Genomic DNA, 26,127 nt, shown 5'->3' on the forward strand with positions numbered 1-26,127 from the left:
CACACACATCACTTGAACATTCTTTTAATATGTATGTTTTAAGGCCATGATCTTGCAGACCTTGCTCAACTAGGTACTCCAACTGAAGACAATGAGGCGTCTCATAAGACCAGGGATTACTCATATGAATAAGTGTTGCAAGAATCTAAAATTAGTGAATGTATAATATATACATACAGCATTTTCAAATCCATGATTTTCTAGGTAGAAGTCAATAAATACGTTTCCAAGTTTGCAGGATGACCCTGGGGAATCATTTTGATCCAAAGGAATCTGGTGTAAATCCTGGCTCAGGACACATCCTTATTTCTCAGAGTTCAATTTTTGTGACATATACGGAAAATAGACGTCAGCCTCTGATGAAAAAGACCACTTACCTCCAGGGAACACACTATAAAAACTACAGCCTTGAGCATTAACAAACCTGTTGGCAGGATTACCAGTTGGACATTATGTAAATATGGCTTTTATCTTCATTATCAATTGTTGCTATGTCACAGAAAATGCTAGTTAGAATACAGGTAAACTCTGATTATCTGAATCCCCGTTAGCTGGCATTCAGATTAGTCAAAATTCAGAAATGTCCTCCAAAAGTGTAATTTAATTTTTCTGAAATTCTGTTTTTCCAAAATCCAGGTAAGTCCAGGTAAGTCCTCTGAGCTATTTAGGTAGTTAGGGTTTATCAGAATATTGTTTGGATACACAGAAATCACAATATGCTTTGCATTTTTAGTATCTCATAAAACCACAGGCAACTCAGAAACAGCATGGTCTGGAGAAATGAAGAGGTTTGGGAAGCAGGAAATTCAGATTTCTAAATCCCAGCTCTATCATTGACTTACTGTATTGCCTTGTCAAGACATCAGCTGTCTGCCTCAATTTTCCCATCTGGTAAAATGTGGATAATATTTATTTACCCATCTCAAAAGGGTGCATTGATTGTTTGATTTTACACTGCTACATAAATGCTGCTTATTAAACACGTTTTCCATTGCAAGGCATTATCTTCATCTTTAATTATAAACACATAACCAGTTGCCCAAAATGTGATTGTACTGAAATTAAAAATAATGTAAAATAGAGAGTCCTATTTAAAAAAAATCTAATGTAAATGTATGAGATTACAGTACAATTTCCTAATGGAGCTCATGTCTCTGACTTTGATCATATGTGACTGTGAGTAGAATGCCAAGTAGCAATGATGACCTCTATTCAGTAGAAACATATACGCAGCTCCTATTGTATTCTTTTATATTTAAATAGTGAAATGTAAGGGAGTAGTTCGAAGTAGAATACAGCTGGGTCAAAGAAAATTCACACCAATTACAATTCATACATAATTCACATTTTACCTATTTTGGAAAAAAATTCACATTTATTTACTGTCAAACAGGTGTTAAACTTTACATTGGTTATTAGTGATGGGCTCGTTAACAGTTTTACACAAAGGGATGAAAAAAAGCAGAATTTTGCTGAAACAATTTACATTTCATTAGATCTTTATCATAAAATAAATTACTAAATATAGGCAGAAGGAATATGGAGGAGTAATATTTGTTTTATTTTATTTTTAAAAGGACAGGCACCTTTTGTTCACCAGAAAGTTTGAGAGAAGTGTCCAGTGTCCCCATTAGCCCTCCCATCCCACCCTGGGTAAAGAATGAACAGGGAATTGATTTACAATCTTGGCTAGATTTTACCAAATTTGTGCAAGGCATGGCATAACTGGCTTCTAAGAGAAATTTCCCCTTGGAATTTTTTTTTTTTTTGGCAATAAAAAAAAGTCAAACATAAGAATAAAAATTAATTTCTCAAAGCAGAACACTGTTTACAGTGAAAAATAAGTGAAAACAGGTAGAACTTGGATTTTAAACATACTACAGTACTATGAACAAAGTGTAAGAAAAACAGCTTATAACATATGTGCAACCAAGAGCTCTTCACAATATTTTCTTCAAACTCTTTAAAATTATTTTTAATAATTATATTTCAGTTGGACACAAATGTATTTTTTTACCCTAGCAATAGAACAAAATATAATTTCTTTAGCCATCTTTCACGAGAACAGTTCATTGTACAGTTGAGGAAATATATGAAATAAGGCCTGTGGCTTGATTGCTAGTGGTTAGACATGTTTTCAATCTTTGCCTTAATGGAAAAGATTTGCAGTGAACTGCAAACTGATGCAGAATCTCTCTCTCCTGCTTTTGAAAGTCTTGTCAGGAATAATAAGGTACAGTAAATTTGTCCCACAGGATTTTAGAGCCTACGTCTTGTATATAATACAATGCAGGCCTACCCAAAAAAAGAGGGGGGGGAGGGTGCAGCCATATTTACAAATATAGTTCACAAACTGCTGCAGTAAAATGGCTGGAAAGTTTTCGTCTGTTTGTTTGTTTCACAATTTTGTTAAACTCAGCAGCAGAAGATATCTTAAAATACCTTGTTGGTATCTCTTCTCTTTGTAACAAATAATTCATTTTAGTATACTCTGTGTATATACAAAGTTTTTGTTTTATAAAAATTCACAGAACTGCAAGGTCCAGTCATCCCCTTTACACCGGAGAACCACAGGGTGAACAGAATAGTCTCTTTGAGCAGATATGAGGGAGCCTGTGTTGGGCCAATAAAGTCTTTTTAATACTTGTATGTGGCCTTTAGTATTTCTTTGCTACACTATTAAAGGCTTGTCACTAGTTGCATTTGTCCTTCCCTAACATCTCCTTCTGGGATACATCCTTCTTTGTTAATGGGAATTATATAGCCATCACTATTGCCCCTGCTGATTTGATAGTACATCTGAAGCTGATGGCCAGCTCCAAGATTTGGCATGCTTTTGTAGTAAATGTCTTCATTCTCACTCCTCCTGGAGGGAGAGAGATCTTCTTCAACATCAGGGCTGCTCTCTGGATAAGGAGAGTCTCTAAGATTGGGCATGCTTGTGTAAAGAGAGTCTCTGTTGGGGGATTGTAGGTGGTCTTCAGCCTCAGCTGTCAGCTGTGAGACGTAGCTGTCAGTTCCTTCAGTCTTCACTTTCTTCTGTGGCTGGTACAGAAGCGAGTGAGTCCGTTGGGGAATGAGTGGTGCCTCAAGTTCCTTATGGTGAAGCTCCAGTCCTGGGTTGTCGCTGTGCATCAAAGATGAAGCATCCGCCACAATTGCATCATCTTCGCTACTGCTCCCGCCAATCACAGCTTTGGCTGGGAGTGTGCGCTCCAGGTTGTGGTTCTTGCTGCTGCCCCGCAGGTTGTTGTGCACTAATTCTGAAATGATCATTTTTTCAAAAGCAGTATCATTCAGGCTTAGTCCACAGTCTACAACTTGCACACTGTCATTATAATCTCCATTGCGCAATGAGTAGCTGTTGTTGAAATTACCATTTAGCGGTAGAGTATCCATGGCACTTGTATCCCTGGCATTGTTCAGTGAATGTCCTGAAATAGAAAGGGGACAGTTTGGGTTACTCGCTGGCACTCTTTTTACTTTTCTTCTTTTTGTATAAAACTCTTTAATGTAGTTCAGGACAAAGTTGTACTTGGAAGTAAGACTTGAGAAAAGTTAGGTTATTGAACATTCCCAACTGTAAACAGTTGCACACCTTATAGGAAAGATGTATTTAAAAAATAATACTGATTTCCCATGGGGTGGAATTGGATTTTAATTTAGAAATTTAGGGGGAACTCTGGGATTCTGATTTCATAATTTAGTACCAGTTTTATGACTCTTCCACAAGGAACTGTTCACTCCATGCCCTTGCATATGTAATGCAAAGCAATTCATTTGTAAACATTTACATTTTAAAGTACAACACCATGATTAGAAAAATAAAATTAACAGAATTTGTCCTAAACGACACTAAATTAAAAAGGAATTAGGCCACATACAAAACTGAAGGTAAATGTATAACATAAACCCACATAACTGGCAAGCAACTACTTTAACAACAGTTCTAACCGTTCCTTTTTTTTCTGGAGATGAAGTAAAGAAAAGAATGAAAAAATGGACAAATACAAAGAATTTATGTTAAACAAGGACAGCCAACTTTCACACTAAAGGGACTAGGCCCACAAGCACCATCCAACAACACGATAGACAGCAGGTGGAATGACTCACTTTGACAACTCACATCATGTCTGTCTGCTCAGGCTATCTGGCCTAAGAGTAGCTGATATATAAAAGAAAGTAAAATGATTTATTGTAACATGATGAAGAATTACTAAGCTTCTCAGCAACTTAGTCAGAGCAAGGGTTCAGCAAATTAGATTACTAGCAATAATAGCTTTTTTCCCACTTAATGTAATTTTTGCACTAATATTCTGTCTGCCAGCAATGGCCTCGGGCTTCTAAAGGTCAAAGTTCGCCTGCAGTCTGCATCAGTCACAGTGACAGCACTGAATGAACCAGTATAGTCAATTAAGACTTAGGCCCACAGACACCATGGGCATGCAGTTCAAATGCAGAAATGTTAGGAATTTCTGTAAGCATGGGTCACAGAAATTAAACCAAAGAATAAATATTAACTGTGGAATGGGAGGAGGAAATCAGCCATGGCTGACATCTTTTAACTGCTGGAGGAATGACAGATTGGGTAAGTCTGCTGGAGATATGAAAAGAAGTTTAAGGAAAAAAATTGGAATCTTATGGTGGCAATTTTTTTGCATTAAAGAAATGTGTTTTCTATAGACACAAAGACATGTAAACTACGAAATCACAATGCTTCCCAGGCAAAGAAAAACAAGAGTTTTGAAAGAAACTGAAAAGCCTGTACCATTGAAAGTTAGATTGTTTGTTAGTGAATTCCTAGAAAGTCACTTTAACTACAAATATGACTGGAAATAAAGAAAGAATGAAGTGATGTTATTGGAATGAAACTGATCACTGTGAGGCTGCTGCATTATATGCAAGGCTTGGAGGAGCATAGGAAAAAAACTTTTGTTTGAAAAAGATTACAGATTTTCTTGTTTTGCCTTTGTTCCACACTTAAAGCTGCAGCGTAGTCTGGAAAATGCAAGTTTTTTCTGAATTTTTTTTAAAAATGAAAGTGATATGTTTTTGTCATGAGATTGTTTTGGTAGCAGAATACTAATTTTGAGCTAAATTCTCCTTTTGAAAAACTTGCAAGTAATTTTGTATTGTGCTATTCCAGCCTGCCATGTGTACCGAATTAGACAAAGTGATGATGGTTGTTTGAAAGGCCTCTTTAAGCTTTGATTAAACAACTTCATAGCTTTGTAACTTCATATATGTTTCAAGATCCTAGCTGCACAGAACATATGGCATTTATAAGAGTGAGGCAACACATGGACCGCATGCTGGCATTAATTTCCCTAATGAAAGTGATTTATTTTTATAATTTTGTTCTCTGTGCTCTGCTAAGCAGATACCAAAACGTATTTGATAACCCAAAGTGAGAGTTCTGTGATATACTGCAGAGTTAAGCACTCTAGAATACATTTTGACTGATTTGAGGAGGCAAGTTTTGTTGCCCATCATCAGGTAATTCACTTGAAATCTTTCCATAGCCTGTAGCAAGATTACTGTGGGAATGTAGAAATGTAAGTAAATTATTAAGCATTTTTGCTTGACATTGCTTTGGTTTTAAACAGCAAATTATTTCAGCATTGCGTATCCTCATTTACCAATAGGGTTTGCTACAGACCTTGTGTTATTTTCCAAAAAGCACTACAGAAGTACTGTTTGAATGTGGAAACATTTCAGTTGCAAATTGTGAACCACTTGCCCGCTGAGTCTACTTCATGACCACTAGTTATGTTTTAATTGTGCCCATTAAAAACCATGCTGAAAAAATTTACATTTGATAGGCAAAGTTAAGTTTTACTCCCATACTTGTCTCTCTGTAGGTTGCTAGAGGAAAGCATAAGGAAAGTAAGAAAACAAGAGAATGAAAATAGAAACTGCAGTTCAGTTAAAAAAGAAATTTGAAATAAAAAACAGAAACAAGGTTTTATGTTCTCCATATTGTCAAAGTTTTAACACAGCATTTTAATTACACTAGAGATAATTATTTGACTCATCAAAACTGTAACTACTAGATATATATTAATTTATTAATTGTTCTGCAATTAAGAAAAATATTTGAATAATATCACAACAAAAGTTAGGTTAGTGATGACACCCTTAGTCCCAGAGAACTAAACTGTTCTAATTATAACCTAAAGTTTCTCCTAAAGAAATCAACTAACATAAAGCTGCACTATACTATAGTTTGGCTTATATTTGATGCTGGATGCAATTTTCTACACCAGGGTATCCAAAAGTGTGTCAAGATGCCTCGCACTGTTTTATTATCTAAATCAACTCCACACGCAGGTTTTTCTCGGCAAGATTTTGAGTCAACTGAAGCTTATATTGCATAGACATGATACCTCTAAGTGATATATATCTTGAAGATGGGCTCTCGGACCATGTGGTGTCAGTCCTGTAATAGTATATTAAGATTTATGCCACCTGTGTTAAAAACATGGATAATTATTGGTAAATACTATTATGGCAAAGGCATTACTATAATATAGTGCAGTTTTACAAGCTTGGCATTGGCAACACTGTAAGTATTTCTTAAACTGACAGAAATTCAGAATGCAGGATTAGGATATTGCAACTTGAGTTTCTAGCTAGCAAAAAGAAAGGACTCAGACTAAAGAAAAGCGATTTTCTTTTCAGTAAGTATAAGCACACCTGGTGAGTTAAACACGGGAGCTGAAGGGGCATTACATACAACTGTTTCAGCGAGCAGTGTGTTATAGGGGTTGTTAGTGCCGTGTGGTCGAAGAAGAGGGTTTGTTAGTAGGTAATTGCCAGTCATTCCTAAAGCAAAGAAACAGAAAAAGAGACATCAGTTCTTTTATTTTATTCTTGACAGTTTCTATAACGTATTTTTTTTATTCATCATGAGTCATGTAGAACTTGTCAAATGTAATTCGGCTGAAAATTTCTGAATGTATTTGAACTACTAATTTGAAGGAGGAGAGAGAAAACTTAGTTAAATTTCAGTAATTCACAGGTGCTGTCCAAATCCCCAAAGTAAACACCTGCTGAGAATGACATTTACTGTTTTCTATAAAAATAACATTAAAGAAGAATAGCAGTTAAATGCATAGGGATCCATATTCTATTTAAAGATGCTACAGCTTAATCAAGAACCTTGAACACTGTGGTCCAGAACTCAAAAATCCAAATTTTATTAATTTAGAGATGTTGGACAATTCCTTAAGAAAACATCTGGGTTATGACTAACCTTCGAAAAGCAGAGGGGAGGGGGAAGGAAATAACTTTCTTCAAAGAAATACAAGGAATGACAAACTGCAACAAGCCTATCTTAGTATAATGCAAAAGCACACATGCTGAGGAGAAAGCAAAATGTTTTGCTTTAAGAAATTAAACCATTCATATGTTCTTTTGGGACAGATTCATGCTGCGACAATATCTGCCAGGTTTTAAAAATAAATTTTTAAATGTCTAAATTTCTCTACCAATTGGCTTAGCAAGATAAAATAAAACATGACATGATCATATGAACAGATATTTTACTAATTTTCAACTTCAATGCATCACTGTTTACACAAGATTTCAAGTTATTTATTAGACAAAGTTTCAGCATAATTTGTGAAAAACTAAATGTTTGAAAACCAGTTAATTTGGCTGTGTGACTTCTAGTTTTTAAATTAGTAGGGAAACTAGTCAGAATAATGAAGAAAAATTATGCTAAAACCTTTGATTGAAAACATGATTTTAAACATCTCATTAAGGTAAAATTCAACTTATGTTGTATTGAGTTGCACAACTGCATCAGGACTAATGTTATCTGAATACATTACATGTCCAAAGAGAGCTGAAAAGCCATCTACATTTTCATACTATATTTAAATTTATTAGATTCTCATTCAGGCAATAGCTAAAGATATTATATTTTAAATATTAATGCCATTATCCTACTAGAGATATTTTATTCTAGGTAGCAGAAATTCCTGGAGTTCAGAGAATTCTTTTATTGACAGATTATGCTAATTTTATTTGACAGTGGTTTAATTTAGTTAACAATTAGATTGCTTTTTACCCTAACTTGTAAAAGTTGCTATTTGGACACAATGAGAAATACTAATTCCAGTGCATTTCCATATTACACTATATTACATCTTCTCCCATATGTTTTACTTTTAGCTTGAATTACTAGCTTACAGTTTACCAACAGTAGTTCTTCGAGTAGTGTTCGAAGTGGAGCACCCACAGGGGGTTTATCTCAAAGAACACCAGTTACTGCGTAAGGTAAGTAACCTTTCCATATTTTCTGTCAATTTTAGCCTAAAGCTTCATTTAAACCCACCCACCCCAAGCCCACGTTAATTAGAAAATCAGCTTGTTTAGATTTGTGTCATTCTAATGGTGATATTGTAACTAAAAACCCTTTTCTAAGCTTGGCAGGCTAGCACAAGGAAAAGGGGTTCATTTAGTCATGGTATCTTCCCTTGAAAAGACCTTCTGCCTATTGCCTAGTGGTATGGCTGTTAGGCCTCAACTCCACGTTGCCCCTGGCCATGGCATAGGCAGAACAAGTCTGGGGACTGATGGGCTTCAAAGACAGGTGAGGTCCCAGGCTGGCTTCTGCTGGCCCATGCAGGACATACCTCTTCCCAGCAGCAGCAAACTCCTCTTCTACTGCCCAACAATTGGTTAATTTTAGTTCACCAGATTCTAGAGTAGATGTAAAGATTCAGGTGGATGGCAGTTCACTGAGTTTAGCCTACTGTTCTATTTGGGGTCATGACGTAATTTTACCCTAAGCAGCATCCTAGTCATTGGTGGTGGCTTGTTTTTTGCCTTCCTCATTTTCAAGGTTCAGCAGTTAGGACTAATGCTTAGTTTGTGGGTTGAAGGTAAAGGGGCTTATTGATTATGGTTCCTCAGGATTTTCACTGGAACTGAGCAGCATCTATAGGGGTTGCTAAATTTGGTAGAACTAATAGTAGTTTTGCTACTGTCTTTTTAAATTTTGCCAATTTAGCAGGAGTCTGTTGCAGCGAGGTCAGGTTCATATACCCCTTTCTCACAATGTGGGTGCAGAGTTGAGAAAAGTTAAAGCTAGGGCATAGATGGGGGAAAGGGGCATAGTGACAGGCTGTTGCATTCAGCTTTAATACAAAACAGCCCTACCTCCATTAGTGGCTCCTTGGCAGAAAGTTTGGTGAGGGGAGAAAAGACTGGTGGCGATTGTGGCTAGAACTCTTCTAGTTTTGGATGGCCATGGGCATGAGCATGTGTTTGGGGCCTTCATAAATGTTACATACATCTAGTATGAACTAGATATGCTGGATAACCTTCAATTCAAGTTAAAATGATTAATAAATTTGTGGCCATCAGAAGCCTGCAAGTCTAGCTTATGTGGCTGTGTATTTTTGGGGCCATTACACATGGCAAATGCAATGTGGTCACAGAAAGGATAAAAACTTTACTGAAAAAAATCTTTACATATCTTTTGCATAGAAATGGTGTCAATTTGATTTCACTGGGAACATTTCTGAGTCTAAAAATCATAGTCTCAAATATGAATTAAAAATGTTACTGACTTGTATTTCTGTTTCAGATTTAACCTATAAAGGTTAGTAAAGTTTTAAAATTATGTTCTTGCTTTTAAGCTAAATTATTGATGAAACTTATTAAAAAACATTTCCCATAAATAGAGAAAGTCAATTTCTATAGTGAATGGGCAAGTTGAGTGAACAAGATTTTAAAATGTGCTCGTGAAAGGCTGTAATTTTAGAGAGCATGTGTTCGAGAGATTTTTTTCCAACACAAATTTGTTTCAACTCTTATCTGTCAAATACTATTAAATCTAAGTCATCTAAAATTGAAATGTTCCCAGTGACTGACCTTGATTAAGTGTTGAAGTGCTGTTGATGTCACCTGAGATAAAGGAAGATTCAGATTGTTTTCTCACAGTGTCGTTCCACATCCTTCTTATACGACTCTGTTAACGTAAAGCAGTGAGACATAAACATTGTATTTTAGGGCACAAACAGATTTTCTCCCTTTCATCTGTCATCATGTGAAGCATCTACATTGCTTCTTGCTCTAAACTAAATAATTTCTAAACTAAATGGCTCCTTTGTTATGAAAAGTCTAGTCTACTAAATTCCAATTAGATAAAACATGATGGTATCCTTGCCAGTTCCATAAAAAAATAAAAAGAGGATGTTTGCATAAGAACAAACTGAAAGGAAATGTTTAAAAAGAAATCAATTCTACAATACAAAACCATGTATTGCCACCTAGATCATTATAATGAGAAGACAGTTAGTGCATATGAATGGAACATGTCTCAGTAGGCTTTTGTAAATAAGGTTAATTAGAAGATGCTGTCAAAGTCTTTGTTACCTGAGTGCCAGAGGAATAGCGAGCGCTAGTTCTTGTTGTCGATGCTTTCACTGAATTGTGGGGGCTCTCAGTTGGTAGTCCACCACAGCAATAGGAATGTCGGAAGCACTTGCCATATTCCTTACGTACCTGTAGATGAACAATTGGGATATTTAAAAAAAAAAATAGATGCACAATAAATATCTCTCTTGAGATAAGGATGTGACCAACCATTGTCTATTAATGAATTTTAAACAAATTCCTTTATGGGAGACACACAAATTCAAAATTTTCCTCATTTCAATGCAGCTGACTAGCTTGTAATTCAAGTTATTTACAGTTATTTAAAAAGGCCTCCTATCATAGATCAATATATGTAAACCAGGTTACTGCACATCTGCGATTTTGCACAGTTCTGTGAGTATTTTCTTTTTAATGGAATGACTGTTTTGTGCAGGAATAAACAAACATTCTTTGATAAACTGATTAGGTTTGTATTTTTTCCTCTTCAGACTTCCAGTCTTTAGTTTTTAGTGCAAAAATATTGAGTCCAGTTTTTGAAAACTGCCCTAATCTATGCAGAATGGAAACCACGTCAGTGAAGACTGCATTAATGTTTCAGTGCCAAGTTTTGGATTGTAGAATCCAGGCCATGAGGTAACTCAATAGAACTACTGTCAAGACACAAGAATTACAATCTTTGTTGCTATGTATGTTTGCTGACTCCAGGAAGTTTGAACTCTGAAACTTCAATTGTTTTAAATGAGATTTTTGTCTGAATAAAGATTAAGAAAAGCTGAGTAATAATATCAAAATTTGGCCTATGATTAGTTACCTTCTGTTTCTATATGAACGTCTTCATAATTAGATGTATTGATGTTTATTAATATTAAAGTCATCAGAACTATTTTACAGAGTAGTTCTTTCCCTAAAATGTGTTCACTGACAACTGGTTCTAAGTAATTCTTATAGCATGCACATATCCTGGCAGCACTGCATGGATCAGTAAAAGACATGTTTCTGAAAATTTTATCCACCAGGACTTTTCCAAAGTCAGCTGGCTGCTAAGGCTCCTAATTTCCCAACTTTCTTTTCAAAATGGAACTTGGGCTCCACAGTCACCTAGACACTTCTGAAAAGTTTATCTGTCCTGTGAATGTACGTGAAAATGAGAGAGCGAGATTGTGTGAGAAAAGTATGTAGTACTGAAAATCCATTACAAATTAATAAGGTTTTTTTCACAGAACTCAGGCTTTGCTTTCAAAACCCCAAGTCTTTTATTCATAGAGTACATAGTTTTACCGTGATGCTTTTATAAAAGCATGAGCAGGATGCAAATTTGACTACTCAACTTAAAAATCAGTTTTTTAGTCAAAGCTTGAATTTTATACAGAGATACCAACTTACATATTTTGTAAAGGAAAGGTACACTGTATGTATTTTAAATGAACTCATCTATACCATACAAAAATATAATCACAGATACATAATTAGAATGGGGTAAGTTCATGAAAATGTAAAGTTCTGTATCATTAAATGAATAACACCTAAGGAAAATGTATTTCTGAACGTTAACGGATATTAAATGCTCTGAAATACTATAACAGGGACAATAGCAATCAAAGTTGTATTTTACCCAAATACCACACTCCAGGGCTGGTTTTGCCTAATGCCTATATTGCTGTGAATGTATATTATCTGTCAGTACTGCACATTCTACTGTCATTATTTCTAAATTACAGCCTGTTCGAAACTGATGGAAGTAACAGCACTATCATCGTGTCAGGACTGGAAACATAATAGTTTTCTCTTCCACAATTCTGTATCTCTGTTCAATTTAGTGACCAACTAGTAATAACAGAATAAAAAGACTACATTAGCGATGCAGACAGGGACAGGATGATGATATCCAGTGAAAGGCACTGAAACTTTTAAACCTTAAATGGTAGCCTTAGCATTCTTTCAGGTATAAATCTTCTTGATCTAGATTAAGTTTTTTCATACTTGACTGGCACTTTAACATTGCTTGACTCCACTTAATATAGAAACAATGCATGATAGTAGAAAATAAAACAGCAATGTGTCTTTGGTTTTCAAATCCTATATAAGTGGTTAAAAGTGGTTAAAAAGGCAAAATTTTAAGATATCCTAATTTAGAAATTATTTGCATCTTTACTATGTTTACAATTTTCCCTCTTTTCTATATTCAATCCCATCTCTATGGTTTTCCCTTTCTGAATGTGTAATGATGTGCTGTAGCCAACTTGATAAAAATTTCTCTTTTTATTCTGGCTCTCTTCCTAAAACATGTTATAACAGTTTGCATGGAATTAAGAAACACACAAAGTTAAATGGTGAGCATGCACAATTTAAATCACAAGAATGATACTTTGCACTTAGCACCCTTTTCATCTAAGGGTCACAAACCACTTTACAAGCATTGAGTTAATTAAGTCCCGTGAGGTACATGTAACAGGAGCTAATGATTACAAGTTCCAAAATGTAAATTGGTTAAAATATCTAGTGGCTAAACGTCTATTGTAAATTTGCTAAAATTATTTCAAAATGGTTACATTTAAGAGAAGATAATGACTATAATTTTTCATTTTACACCTCTCCCCCCCACTCCCTTTATTACCATGTCCTTTTTACCCTCATTTGGTATACGACTCTGACGCAGATTGTAAGCTCTTTGGTACAGTTGCCATTTTTTTGCTAGAGTAATACATATACAATAACCACACAAACATGGGGCAGCTCAGGATATTGTTAAAAGGATATTCAGCTTTAAACCTGTAGGCTGACACATGGACTCTTGCCCCAGGGTCAGTAGTTTACATGAATTTACAAGTGAGCCCACTCCACAGTCTTTGGGCCAGTCAACATTTTTTAAAATACAAAAATTGTCAACTTTGGAAAACACCCTTCCACCTCACATACTACCTACCACTAATGACCACATTTTTCTACCATCTGTTGGTGTTCAGCATTAATTTTGGGGTCTCAGTTGATTCTGAAATGAACAGTTATCCACACTGCAACCCTCACCCATCACCACTGCTACTACTTGGCACCTCTCAAGAGAGAAGGCAAGGACCTTTCACCGATATAGAGGGTACACTACTCCCTCAACCCCAGAAGTGATCTCCTGCAGCTTGAGACACATCTAAACTGAAAATGAGGCTCTGATTGCAGCATGAGTAGGCATACCCAACTAGCTTTAATTTAGCTGCCATGGCTAACATTGGTAGTGAGGAAGTGGTGGCGCAGCATTCAGCAAGGACTAACTTCCCCAGTCCAGGCCTGTTGGGGACTCTGGGTACGTACTCAGGTTGCTGGCCCACACCAGAGTCTGTGCCAATGTGTCTTCACTGCCACTGTTACCCACAATAACTAGATTAAACTAGTATGGCTATGCCTACCTACATTGCAACCACACCTTCATTTCCAGTGTAGCCAAACCCATTGACATTGTAAGTGACTGGAAGGTTGAACAGCCATTGTTTGATGCCTTAACTCAGTGGTGGACAACCTGCAGCCCATCAGGGTAATCCGCTGGTGGGCTACCAGACAGTTTTTTTACATTTGCATGGCCACCCGCAGCTCCCAGTGGCCATGGTTTGCCGTTCCCGACCAATGGGAGCTGCGGGAAGTTACCTATAGTAACTTTCATCCAAGATTCTCAGACCACTTTAAGAAACATTAACTAAGCCTTGCAACATCTCTGAACTATTAATACCCAGTGTACACTTACATGAGTCACAGAGTCGTTAAATGACTTGTCTAAGAGCACACAGCAAGTTACTTACTGGAAACTGCACCAATGGTTTCTGATTCCCAGTTCCCTGCTATTGATCTAACACTAGAAGACAGGCCTTCCCTGAAATTACACTCTATCTCCCATTTTTCTTCATTGCTATTTCTTTTCTAAAAATATTAGGCTACTGAAGAGGTATAAACCATGTGTGTTTGTTTTCAGTAACTTACTTTCTTTTGAAGGGCACAATGAAAGATGAAAATAAACATTCCCTGGAAAGCATTAAATACTGTGAAGAGATATGTCATCACAACCGTCTCCTCGTTGATAAACAGCAGGCCAAATGACCATGTTAGGCCAAGAAGACACAGGAGAGCAAATGCACCCAAGACCCAGGACCTGTAAAAGAAAATTAATTTTAGTAACACTGCTGATAAAAATGCATACCGCCAACTCCAATATTAACATTTCAGTTGCTGCAGTTGACTTTTACTAGGTTCACATTCAAATGCAAAAAATCCTTGGCTTTAACCTTTCCTCTATTAAAAGAAAGAACAATTCCATTTGGTACTTTCAGTCTCCAGTGGAAACAGCAACAGTAGATATGACCTTTTTTTTATTCAAGAACTGCACAAGATGTCAAAACTATTTTAAAATGCAGAGGTGTAGCACAACCCCCAGCTAAATACTGCTTTATCTGTATTTTTACAAAGGAGATTGATAAGTCTAGCTTAACCACTAACCGAGCCCTATATTTGAAGAGTGGTGCTTCCATGTGTCACCAAATAATGTAACAAATACACAAAAGTTAAACAGCAGAGTAAAAACCTAGAGCCTAAAGCTTTAATATTCTGGTAAACTCAGCTAAACTAAAGCTAAGTGATCTAACTTCCACATGAAGGAGCCTTGCTGAAATGTGACAAAAATATGGATACATCCACAAACTAAAGTCTTTGAGAGAGATTCCAACATGACTAGTTTAAGGAAAAAGGACAGAGAACAGCACAGAATGAAGGGGAAAGGGATTTTAGTCAGTGCATTCCACATCTAACTAATGATCTTACTTGATAAATGGTTTATTATCTTCATAGCTAGAAAGCATTATAAGCAGAAAAGAGAAACAAAATTATTAGACAGAATTGTAACAGAAATTAATATGAAAGCATTTTTGTATTTTATATAAAAATTAGTCAAAATTAGGAAATTCAAAGTGCAGAGGCAAGCAATTTAAAATCATAAAGGCATAAAATAGTTAAAAATACTTTAGCAAATTAGATAATTCCAAACTAGTTAATTAAAATTAAGGGTGATCCACAATATTGACGGAGTTTGTAAAATTAAAAATATCATGCTAGGAATTTGTTAATGTAGGGTTCTATCTTACCCAGGTAAGTCCGTATTATAGTAGCCATCACAAACACGGTAATTACTGGTGTGGATGAGAAGACAGAAAGAGGAAAAGGAAGAAAAGAGAGAGATGCTAAAGATTAGCGCTCTCTCTCCTCATGCAACATGCAATGAAGCTGATACTGACCTATCTATAGCATCTGGTTTGCAATGTTAGCCTTAATGTAAACCTATCTTGGCCATTTTCAGTATTGAAAACAAATTTGTAGGACCTTTTCACAACCAACCCTTAATGTTCTAAATTACACCATCCCTTCAAAGAGTTTATAGCAACAGCCTTCAGTTTGGGGGAAAAAAAAAACACTAAAGAGAATACACTAAAAGACTATTACAAGACTATCACAGCTGTAAGATTCTTATTAATTACGTAACACTTGCATTACTCTCCAAAAGGGATACTGAAATACAGCACCAATATAAAGTAAACATTTGTTCAATTAGCATGAAAACAACAGATAATCTGTAAGTTAACAATAGTAATGGAGTCATTTCTCTTGGGAGAACTGGATTACAAATGAAAACTGCTCAGAATCCCTAAAATAAAAACGCTATTTAACAAAACAAACTTAACATAATCATATCAGCCATGCAAATAGGAACATCATTTTGAACTACATTTTAAATGCAAATGAAATTGTCACTTTGCTATAGAATTTCTGTAAAGATACTGAAATAATTTCTTGGCACTAACTGCAGGCCGAAATGATCTAATTTTGACCAATGCCTGTGACATTATGGTAACAATGTAAGGAAAGCAGGATTGGTACTGTTTCTTTCTAACTGACATTTGTTGTTGCTGGGAGACAAAGCCATGTGTTCCTAATGGAGAGTAGCTTTCAATCAGTTCAGTAATCAGAAAATAATCATAGTTCTCATACTTGAACACAAAGCACTTACTTAATGTTTTCCAACCTGCTAGAGTCTGGTTTCAGAGTGTTTGAGTGCTTCACCATTTTGCACAATGTGATCACCAGGAAGATAAGATTCAGCTGTCAAAACAGATAAGAAAGAAATTAAACTACTTTAAGTAACAGGTTGAGTAATTAGGATGTTATTGACTTAAAAAAAACCCTCTCGGTTTATTTTCAAGTATATTTAGGTGACTGGTAATGCTATTTGGAGTGTTTCACCCCTAAGATGCTGGTTCAAATGTGGACAAAGGGTAACATTTTCAAAGTCTCAATTTTACCCAAAATCTAGCCGCACCAAAAGTCACTACCTTCTCATACAACCTGCATCTGCCATATTTAACCTGTTGGTCTAAATTTTACATTTTCGGTTTAATTCTGCCCTATTGGACATCAGTACCTAAAGTTACACTAATCTCCGCCTTACCTGCTCCTGTTTCACCCATTTGTCCCCCCATGTTTTGCACCTCATTTTTGTCTTTGTTGCTATCATTCTTCTTCCCACTTGCCACCACTCCATCCTTCCTTCTCCCTTGAGCCCTTTCCTCCTCTCACTAGTTCCATCCCTTCTACACCTACCCTTCTTCATTCCTTCTTGCTTTCACGGGTACTACTCTTGTCTGGAAAACAATTTTTAAAAATTGTTCCACTGTAACAAATGAAAAACTTAGAAGACACAACAAGGGCACCTAATTTAAACCATTGTGTAGCACACTCTACTTTCTCCATCCATTTTATTGTCTGGATATGGACACCACAAGGAGAATTGCTTCCATGTGGCAGTCTCACACTTTCATGAAGAGGGTTTCCAGCTATTGAGATTGATGGATTGGACTTCCTCTGAACAGGATCTCTTTAACTCCATCCTCCATCCAAAATCCAGGCTCCCAGATGGAGGGATGCTGGATTGGGATGGCTGGTCCTGACTCCATTCTGTGACAATAGGTTTGGAGATGGCAGTAGGTAAATGTACTGGCGGGAGGCCATCTGCAGAGCCATGGTACAGCAGGACTGTCATGGCCACCATGGTATTATTAAAGTCAGTATTGCCTTGTCCAACTTGATGTTTCAGAATATGTGCGGTAGGAAGGGGATGACAGGGAAGGAATATATCAATAAGTCTGACCACTGCACTAGGAAGGCATCACCTCTGGAGTTGTGCCCCTGTGTGTCTCAAGGCTGGGCACTTCTTGTTTCCCTGGGTGGCAAAGAGGTCCCATGAGGGGAATACCCACTGACAAACTATCCGCTGTACCACAGATGTGGAGTTCCCACTTGTGATCCTTGTGAAAATACCCGCTGAGGCTTTCTGCTCAGAATTTCATCGTTCCTGGTATGTGCACTTCAGTGAGGATGATTTGATGGTGGATGCACCAATTTCAAAGCTGGATAGCCTCCCTCCAGAGTGGTACAGACCTCACTCCCCTCTGTTCATTTATACATAGATGTTGTCCACCCTGACCTGGGCACGAGTGGATCAGAATTGTTTGCACACCTTGTGGCCACCTGCAGTCCAGGAAGGTTGATGTGGAATGTGCCGACCAGGCCATGGGTGGTCAGGCCTAGTGGTGAAGGTAAGAGTTTGGTATATCATTTTGAAGTGGGTGCCAGGGTGGGCAGAGTCCAGGAAATGAGCTGAGAGTCAGTACCAGTGAGACAGAAGCCGAATGCCAAAACTGGAGGATCAACCAGACTTGTAAGCCAGAGGCAGAGCTGGGGGAAGTCTGAAGCCAGAGGGGAGCAACAGCTGGAGGAAAGCAGGAGCAGGGACGGGAAGCAGGCTGGAACAAGGGCAAGTACAGCTGTGGATGTGGTATGTGTTGAGCAGCCACTAAACTGCTGTGGGGGCCAAGCTTATAAGAAAGACTGCTACACTAGCAGCCAATCAGAGGCTGTGCCCACTCAGAATTCTAAGATTGCCTAGCAGCGCAGTTAATTAGGGAGCAGGACAGTAGTTGTGCCTAGATGGTCTGGTACCTGACAGTCCAGGAACCTTGACCTATGTAGTTGTCCAGGTGCACTCCCCTGCCTCGTAGAGACACGTCTATAATGAGTGCCTTTGTGGGAAGGGAGGGAGCAAAGGGAACCATCACACAAACAATGTCCTTCTCCCCCCAGGTAAGAGGTGTCCAGATGCTATAAGGAACTGAGACTCTCTTGTCCAAGGAATCCCTGTTTGAAAGGTAGACCTTTTTCAGCCAAGCCTGGATACTGTACAAATGTAGCCTGGATAAAGCACACATAGCTGCGTGCTACCATGCAGGACCAGACTGTTGTCTGAAGACTGAGATGAATGCTGAGGTTCTCGTTATGAACAATCTGTATAGATAGGGAAATATACTTCAGAGTTGCTGGGGCGAAAGTGCATAGCTTTGTAAAAACCCTTGGGGCCACTCCAAGACCAAAGGGGAACATCGTGTACTGGGTTTAGTCTCTATAGTCACCCAAAAATGCAGGATGCCTGTGCTGCGGGAATGTCTTTATGAAAATAAACATCTTAAATCAAGAGTTGCAGATCAGTCTCCTTTGTTCAGGGAGGGGATTAGAGCAACTAGGGTAATCATCCTGAATTTTATGTGGTAGATGAAGACATTCCGATGCCTGAGGTCCAAGATGAGTCTGCAGCTCCCTTTCTTTTTGGGGATCAGGAATTGTTTGGAGAAAAAGCCCTTTCCCTAATTATGGCCTCTCCAGCCCCTAACTGAATTAGGCAGTTGGATCTGGACAAGGGACGATAGTGGAGTGGTGTGTCTGCCGCACAGTACTCTATGGTGCTTTCTTGGTGGCTCAGAGGGCCTCTGGTAGAATGGCCATGTGACTGGTTGGAATGTATGCTGCAGCACGTTAGAATATTTTCTGCAAGGGGTGGGGCGCATATTCTCCAAGGAATGGAGAGTGGCATGAGAGTCTTGGAGTGAGTGAAGTGACTCACTGGTTTTCTTGCTGAAGGCTTGTTAACCTCAATGGGGAGATCTTCTACCAACACCTGAACCTTTCTGGGGAACCCCAATGGCTGCAGCCAAGAAACCTGCCTCAACTACTGACATCACAGGAAACTGTGTCCGCTATGTCCAATGACAGCTGAAGGGATGACCTGGCCATTAGATTTCCAGAATAGCCTGGAACTGGGGCCTGCATTACTAAGGTAATATATTGGTCAACTCTTGTTGTAGTTCATGACGTTGTATTTTGACATAAGCATCCAGTAGTTCTTGATATGGAAAAGTAGACTGGCTGAAGAAAAGTTCTTTCTGGCATCCTTATCTGAAGGAATGACCCTTGACTGGTTAATCACTTTGCTCTGTGACAGCTTAGACAACCAGAGAGTTCTGGTTTGGGTAAGAGAACAAATATTCTGCCTCCTTAGGGGGAACAACATACTTCTTTTCAGTTCTGTTTGGGGTAGGGGCCCATGTGGCTGAGGTGTCCTTAGCTGGCTCCAAAACAGCCTCGTTCATAGGAAGTGCCACTTCAGAGGGTGCCACTGACAAGAGAATGTCCATGACCATGTGGGGAGAAGGGAGGATCCTGAACCTCTTCCAGTGAGATCTGGGGGGTTTCAGTATTCCTCCAGAGAAGTTCCTATTACCGCTTGTAATCATCTTGAGGAGGGGGAGACTGGTATCATCACTTGTCCACAGATGAAAAAGAAGCCCTTGGCAGATTCAGAGGTACCATCTGCTTTGTTCTTTTGCCTGCCCTAGAGAGGGCTCAGGCTCTAGCACTGGAGGTGATTTCTGATGAAATCTGTGCCCTCGGTGTTCAAAGTCTGGGACTCGATAGTAAGGGTCTCAAGTGCTCCAGTATGGCCAGTAGGTGGGTTCACAGGGATGGGGTCAGGTCCCATTAATTGCCTGACTGTTCTATATGAGTCCTGGGATGAGACTTTGGTAGCTCTATTCAGGTTGACTTCGTGTGTGAAGACCATTGGTGGAACTGGCACTACCAACTTCTATACTTCCACAGAGTAAGAGTCATACAACTCAAAGGGGGAGCCATCAGTACCAATTGTCTTCTGGCAATGCGGCTAGAGGTATTCCCTGGAAAGCAGGGTCCTGATGATCCTTGAGAAGGGCGTCCTGAGTTCTGATCAGAGAATTGGAAGAAGTCATTGGTATTTGATCTGTCAGTGCAAGCCAGGGCAGATGGTGAGCACTTTCTTACTTTCCTTACACCCCTTTGAGGACAATTTTGGAGCACTGGAAGCTACCAGCACTGTCAGAGCTGGCTTGTGCACCCAGTGAACTCCAAGAGCACCCCCTCTGTGGCATGGAGTCTCATGCAGTCCCGAGGGAAAATGCAGCTCCCTTCTTTGAGGACTTATGAGCCAACTTGTTTGCCTTCTTATGAGTGTATTTCTCCTTGTCTTCTTCGTGCTTCCATTTTGCAGAGTCCCTGAGCCTGTTAGGCTCCAGTCAATGAGGCGAGAGCAGGAGGTCAATCTGATCAAAGTCTCACAGAATGCTTCATCTGGTTCCTGCAGAGTCTGAACCCCTGAGACTGCCTAGTGCAAGGGGAAAAGGAGATCTCTCACTTTGATGGGATGTATGAATCCTCAGTGCAGTAGAGGCAGTTCTGATGCAGGTCACTTACTGGTAAGTCCCACGGGTGAACAAGGTAAGACTTTAAGCGTGGGACCTTAGGCATAAGTGTCCTGAGTGTTGGGAAAATTAGCTAATAGGGGCCAGGGTTCCCCCTCGGTAACTGTGAGACTACTCACTAACAAAATACTATTAACAATAATAAACTATTTACAGTTTTATTAGTTAGAGATTCAAGCAAGCTAGCAGGCTACAAACACAGGAGAGTTCGGTCCCAGGCTGTGAGTAGTTGAGGCAGTAGGTCCATGTCATCCCTTACCACTTTGTTGAGAGTATGAGGAGGTGAACGGCCAATGAACAGACCAATGGACACTACTATTGAAGAGTTTCCAGTGCACGCACTCCCACAGTGAATACCCATAGGGACCAGCACTCGAGGAAAACTGGCAGGATTTCACCCTATGATTCTTTGAACATGAGAAGTCTAATTGCCAGTTAGGCATCTAAAATGTGGAAAAATAAAAGCCTATATTTATAGAGTAAGGATCTTGTCCTCCAATGATAGCCAAGCAGTCAAGTCCCTACCCCTGAGCCCACACAATGTTCTAATAGGGCAACAGGACTTCAGGCAGGCTTTGCCTGTATGGATATCATTTCAGAATCGAGACTAATGGTACCAAATATCTTCTCAATATTTATTAAAATTTAGAAAATAGAACTGAAAAGTAGTCCAGTATTTTACTGAAGATGATATCGTTGTACCATGGTAGATGAAAAAGAACCTTAAAAATAAAAAGCATTAAAGTACTGTACTTCAAGACAAAGTAACTATGACAACAGACCATATGATACTTGTTCTCCACATCTCTGTGAAAAATGATATAATTTGAAACATCAGCAACAAAAGAACACTAGTTCACCATCTGAAAAAGGATTAAAAAACATTGGCTCTGTATATGCACTCTGTAACTATCAGAAAATTATTCTATCTGTGCAAAAACTGTAAGTGGCATAGAGCTAACCTTGGGGAAAGACACATCCCCTTTTATCTTACTCACCTTCTATCATGAAAAAAGGGGTTCAGTTCTTTTAAATAATTTGCTGTTCTGGGTGTATTCATTTTATTACATAATACACCAAGCAGAAAGGACAGGGGAACATGATGGAAAATAATTACTTTTAGAGTAAATGGCTTTAACTCCCCTCCTATTGAGGGAGGTGTGGGTGCATGCACGAGAGAGAATGAACCAGATATTTTGCTTCTTTTCCACTAATCTGTATCAGCTGTTATCCAGATGACTCAATGCATTTGAAGCTGTTGTTTTAAAAAGAGTCAGTCATCCTAAATACTGAATTTCTTAATATCAATAGAAAATTTAAAAATAAATCACATTCCAATGCATAAAATCCACAGAGGCCTATCAAATTACAGGGTGAGTTTTGTGTTTGCACTTCTGAAAAAAATGGGCTTCTCTCTAGCCTATGACAATTCAACCAATGGACATGATGCTTTTTGCTTTCAAAACTGCAGCATTACATTACACCGAATTTTCCACCTGTCTCAAGAAAATCAAACATTGACCCAAGTCCATCTATTTATTCTTTTATCGTTCTAAATCAATCTAACCTTCAACTGATCTATATCTATTCTCCTCTTCCTCCATAGAAAATATGGGACACCCAAATTCTTGAGTTAGTGGTTTCATCTTTTAGAGTTTGACATTCTCCAGTAAATACCAGTAAGTTATCAGTTAATACATATCTGCTGTCAAATAGATTAAAAAAAAATTATCCTTTAATGAGATCCAAATCCAGTTGGTAGATGTGGTGCTGCAAGCCAAACTAAGGAGAGGCCTTCATCTTGGGTGGACTTCAAAGAACTCAAATGCACAGGCAATATGTGATAATAGTTTCAAAGAGTCTTGCTGAACAACAGTACAGGCCCTCAGGATCTAGCACAGCTTCACATTAAGTGAAAGTTCATTTGATGTCACCAAAATTTTGCATCTTCTTGTGATTAGCGGAGCTGCTGAATTCGGAAGGCTTCCACCATTTTAGGCAAAGTCTTATGGGATTTTGGATTCCTAAAATCAGAATCCAAACCCTAATACTGATTTGGCCTCAAATATCAATTCTAACCCAAAGTCTACATCTAAATACCACCTCCTTAGCTCACCTCTAGCTGTATTACCTATACATACATAGGATGATTCTCAAAAACAGACAGCATTGGGCTAACTCTGGGAGCTGGGGTGGGTCAGCACCTCTGAAAATCAGGCCAGTTCTTTTTAAGTGTCTAAATATGAATTTAGGAGTCTAACTAGCCAACAAGGTTTGAAAATTCTGCTTTACATGAATAATGAGAAAGTCCACAGATAAATTTGAGAGAATTATAATGTAAAATCACTACATAGCACAGATAGGTGTTAGGAAGAAACGTTGCAAGGTTAATTCCAGTCCCCTGCACTCGTGGCAGGATTAATTATCTAGACCATTCCTGACAGGTGTTTGTCTAACCTGCTCTTAAAAATCTTCAATAATGGAGATTCCACAACCTCCCTAGGCAATTTATTCCAGTGCTAACGACCCTGACAGTTAGGAAGCTTTTCCTCATGTCCAACCTAAAGCTCCCTTGCTGCAATTTAAGCTCATTGCTTCTTGTTCTCTCCTCAGAGGTAAGAAAAGTATTTTTTCTTCCTCGTCCTTGTAACTACTTTTTACATGCTTGAAAACTTTTATCATGTCCCCTCTCAGTCTTCTCTTTTCCAGACTAAACAAACCCAATTTTTTCCATCTTCCCTCATAGATCATGTTTTTTAGATCTTTAATCATTTTTGTTCTTCTTCTCTGCACTCCCTCCAATTTGTCCAAATCTTTTCTGAAATGTGGTCCCCAGAACTGGACACAATACTACAATTGAGGCCTAATCAGAGCAAACTAGAGCAGAAGAATTACTTCCTGCGTCTTGCTTACAATACTCCTGCTAATGCATCCCAGAATGTTAGCTTTTTTTGCAACAGCGTTACATAGTTGACTCATATTTAGTTTGTGGTCCACTATGACCCCCAGATCCCTTTCCGCAGTACTCTTTCCTAGGCAGTCATTCCCATTTTGTATGTGTGCAACTGATTGTTCCTTCCTAAGTGGAGTACTTTGCATTTGTTCTTGTTGAATTTCATCCTATTTACTTCAGACCATTTCTCCAGTTTGTCCAGATCATTTTGAATTTTAATCCTATCCTCCAGAGCACTTGCAACCCCTTCCAGCTTGGTATTGTCTGCAAACTTTATAAGTGTACTATGTATGCCATTATCTAAATCACTGATGAAGATATTGAACAGAACCGGACCCAGAACTGATCCCTGCGGGATCCCCTTCCAGCATGACTGTGAACCACTGATAACTACTCTCTGGGAACGGTTTTCCAACCAATTATGTACCCACCTTATAGTAGCTCCCTATAGGTTGCATTTCCCTAGTTTATTTATGAGAAGGTCATGCGGGACAGTATTTAAAACTTTCCTAAAATCAAGATGTACCACGTCTACCACTTCCCCCCATCCACAAGGCTTGTTACCCTGTCAAAGAAAGCTATCAGGTTGGTTTGACACGATTTGTTTTTGATAAATCCATGCTGTTACTTATCACCTTATTATCTTCTAGATGTTTGCAAACTGATTGCTTAATTATTTGCTCCATTATCTTTCCAGGTACAGAAGTTAAGCTGACTAGTCTGTAATTCTCTGTGTTGTCCTTATTTCCCTTTTTATAGATGGGCACTGTATCTGCCCTTTTCCAGTCTTCTGGAATCTCTCCCATCTTCCATGACTTCTCAAAGATAATTGCTAATGGCTTAGATATTAAGTCAGCTTCTTGAGTATTCTAGGATGTATTTCATCAGGCCCTGGTGACTTGAAGACATCTAATTTGACCAAGTAATTTTTAACTTGTTCTTTCCCTATTTTAGCCTATTCTGATCCTACCTCATTTTCACTGGCATTCACGGTTAGACGTCCAATCACCACCAATCTACTTGGTGAAAACTGAAACAAAGAAGTCATTAAGCACCTCTGCCATTCCACATTTTCTGTTATCATTCCCTCCCCCCTTTATTGAGTAATGGGCCTACCCTATCCTTGGTCTTCCTCTTGCTTCTAATGTATCTGTAGAATGTTTTCTTGTTACCCTTTATGTCTCTAGCTAAACTGATCTTGTTTTGTGCCTTGGCCTTTCTAATTTTGTCCCTACATACTTGTGTTATTTGCTTATATTCATCTTTTGTAATTTGATCTAGTTTCCACTTTTTGTAGGACTCTTTTTTGATTTTTAGATCATTGAAGATCTCCTGGTTAAGCCAGGGTGGTCTCTTGCCATACTTCCTATCTTTCCTACGCAGTGGGATAGTTTGCTCTTTGCCCTTAATAATGTCTCTTTGAAAAACTGCCAACTGTCTTCTATTGTTTTTAGACTTGCTTCCCATGGGATCTTACTTACCAACTCCCTGAGTTGCTAGTCTGCCTTCTTGAAATCCATTGTCTTTATTTTGCTGTTCTCCCTCCTACTATTCCTTAGAATCATGAATTCTATCATTTCAAGATCACTTTCACCCAAGCTGCCTCCCATTTTCAAATGCTCAACCAGTTCCTCCCTATTTGTCAAAATCAAATCTAGAACAGCCTCTCCCCTGGTAGCTATCTCCGCCTTCTGAAATAAAAAACTGTCTCCAATACATTCCAAGAACTTACTGGATAATCTGTGCCCTGCTGTGTTATTTTCCCAACAGATGTCTGGGTAGTTGAAGTTCCCCATCACCACCAAGTCCTGTGCTTTGGATGATTTTGTTAGCTGTTTTAAAAAAAATCCTCATCCACCTCTTTTTCCTGGTTAGGTGGTCTGCAGTAGACCCCTACCATGACATCACCTTTGTTTTTTACCCCTTTTATCCTTACCCAGAGACTTTCAACAAGTCTGTCTCATATTTCCATTTCAATCTCAGTCCAAGTGTATACATTTTTAATATATTAGGCAACACCTCCTCCCTCTTTTCCCTGCCGGTCCTTCCTGAGCAAGCTGTACCCTTCTATACCAATATTCCAGTCATGTGTATTATCTCACCAGGTCTCATGATACCAACCATGTCATAGTT

General features: G+C 38.4%; 1 protein-coding gene across 24 annotated transcripts in view; it reads right to left on the reverse strand.

Annotated features, from left to right (window-relative positions):
• Positions 1 to 1,355: 1,355 nt before the first annotated feature.
• The window catches only part of ADGRL2 (adhesion G protein-coupled receptor L2), a 194,649-nt gene continuing 169,877 nt past the window's right edge, over positions 1,356 to 26,127 (reverse strand). For 4 of the 24 annotated variants that reach the window (XM_034779316.1, XM_034779311.1, XM_034779314.1 and 1 more), the window contains 8 exons: positions 16,430 to 16,521; positions 15,510 to 15,554; positions 15,190 to 15,216; positions 14,356 to 14,524; positions 10,390 to 10,518; positions 9,886 to 9,982; positions 6,697 to 6,825; positions 1,356 to 3,434 (listed from right to left, as the gene is read on the reverse strand). In XM_034779316.1, the coding sequence (XP_034635207.1) occupies positions 2,680 to 3,434; positions 6,697 to 6,825; positions 9,886 to 9,982; positions 10,390 to 10,518; positions 14,356 to 14,524; positions 15,190 to 15,216; positions 15,510 to 15,554; positions 16,430 to 16,521 (1,443 nt within the window). In that variant the 3' untranslated portion in view covers positions 1,356 to 2,679. Of the gene's footprint in view, positions 3,435 to 4,113; positions 4,166 to 5,813; positions 5,866 to 6,386; positions 6,469 to 6,696; positions 6,826 to 9,885; positions 9,983 to 10,389; positions 10,519 to 14,355; positions 14,525 to 15,189; positions 15,217 to 15,509; positions 15,555 to 16,429; positions 16,522 to 26,127 lie in introns of all 24 variants that reach the window. The other 20 variants (XM_034779319.1, XM_034779317.1, XM_034779320.1 and 17 more) reach the window with 13 other exon arrangements.

The sequence above is a fragment of the Trachemys scripta genome, chromosome 8, assembly GCF_013100865.1.
Source record: "Trachemys scripta elegans isolate TJP31775 chromosome 8, CAS_Tse_1.0, whole genome shotgun sequence".
Lineage (NCBI taxonomy): Eukaryota > Metazoa > Chordata > Testudines > Emydidae > Trachemys > Trachemys scripta.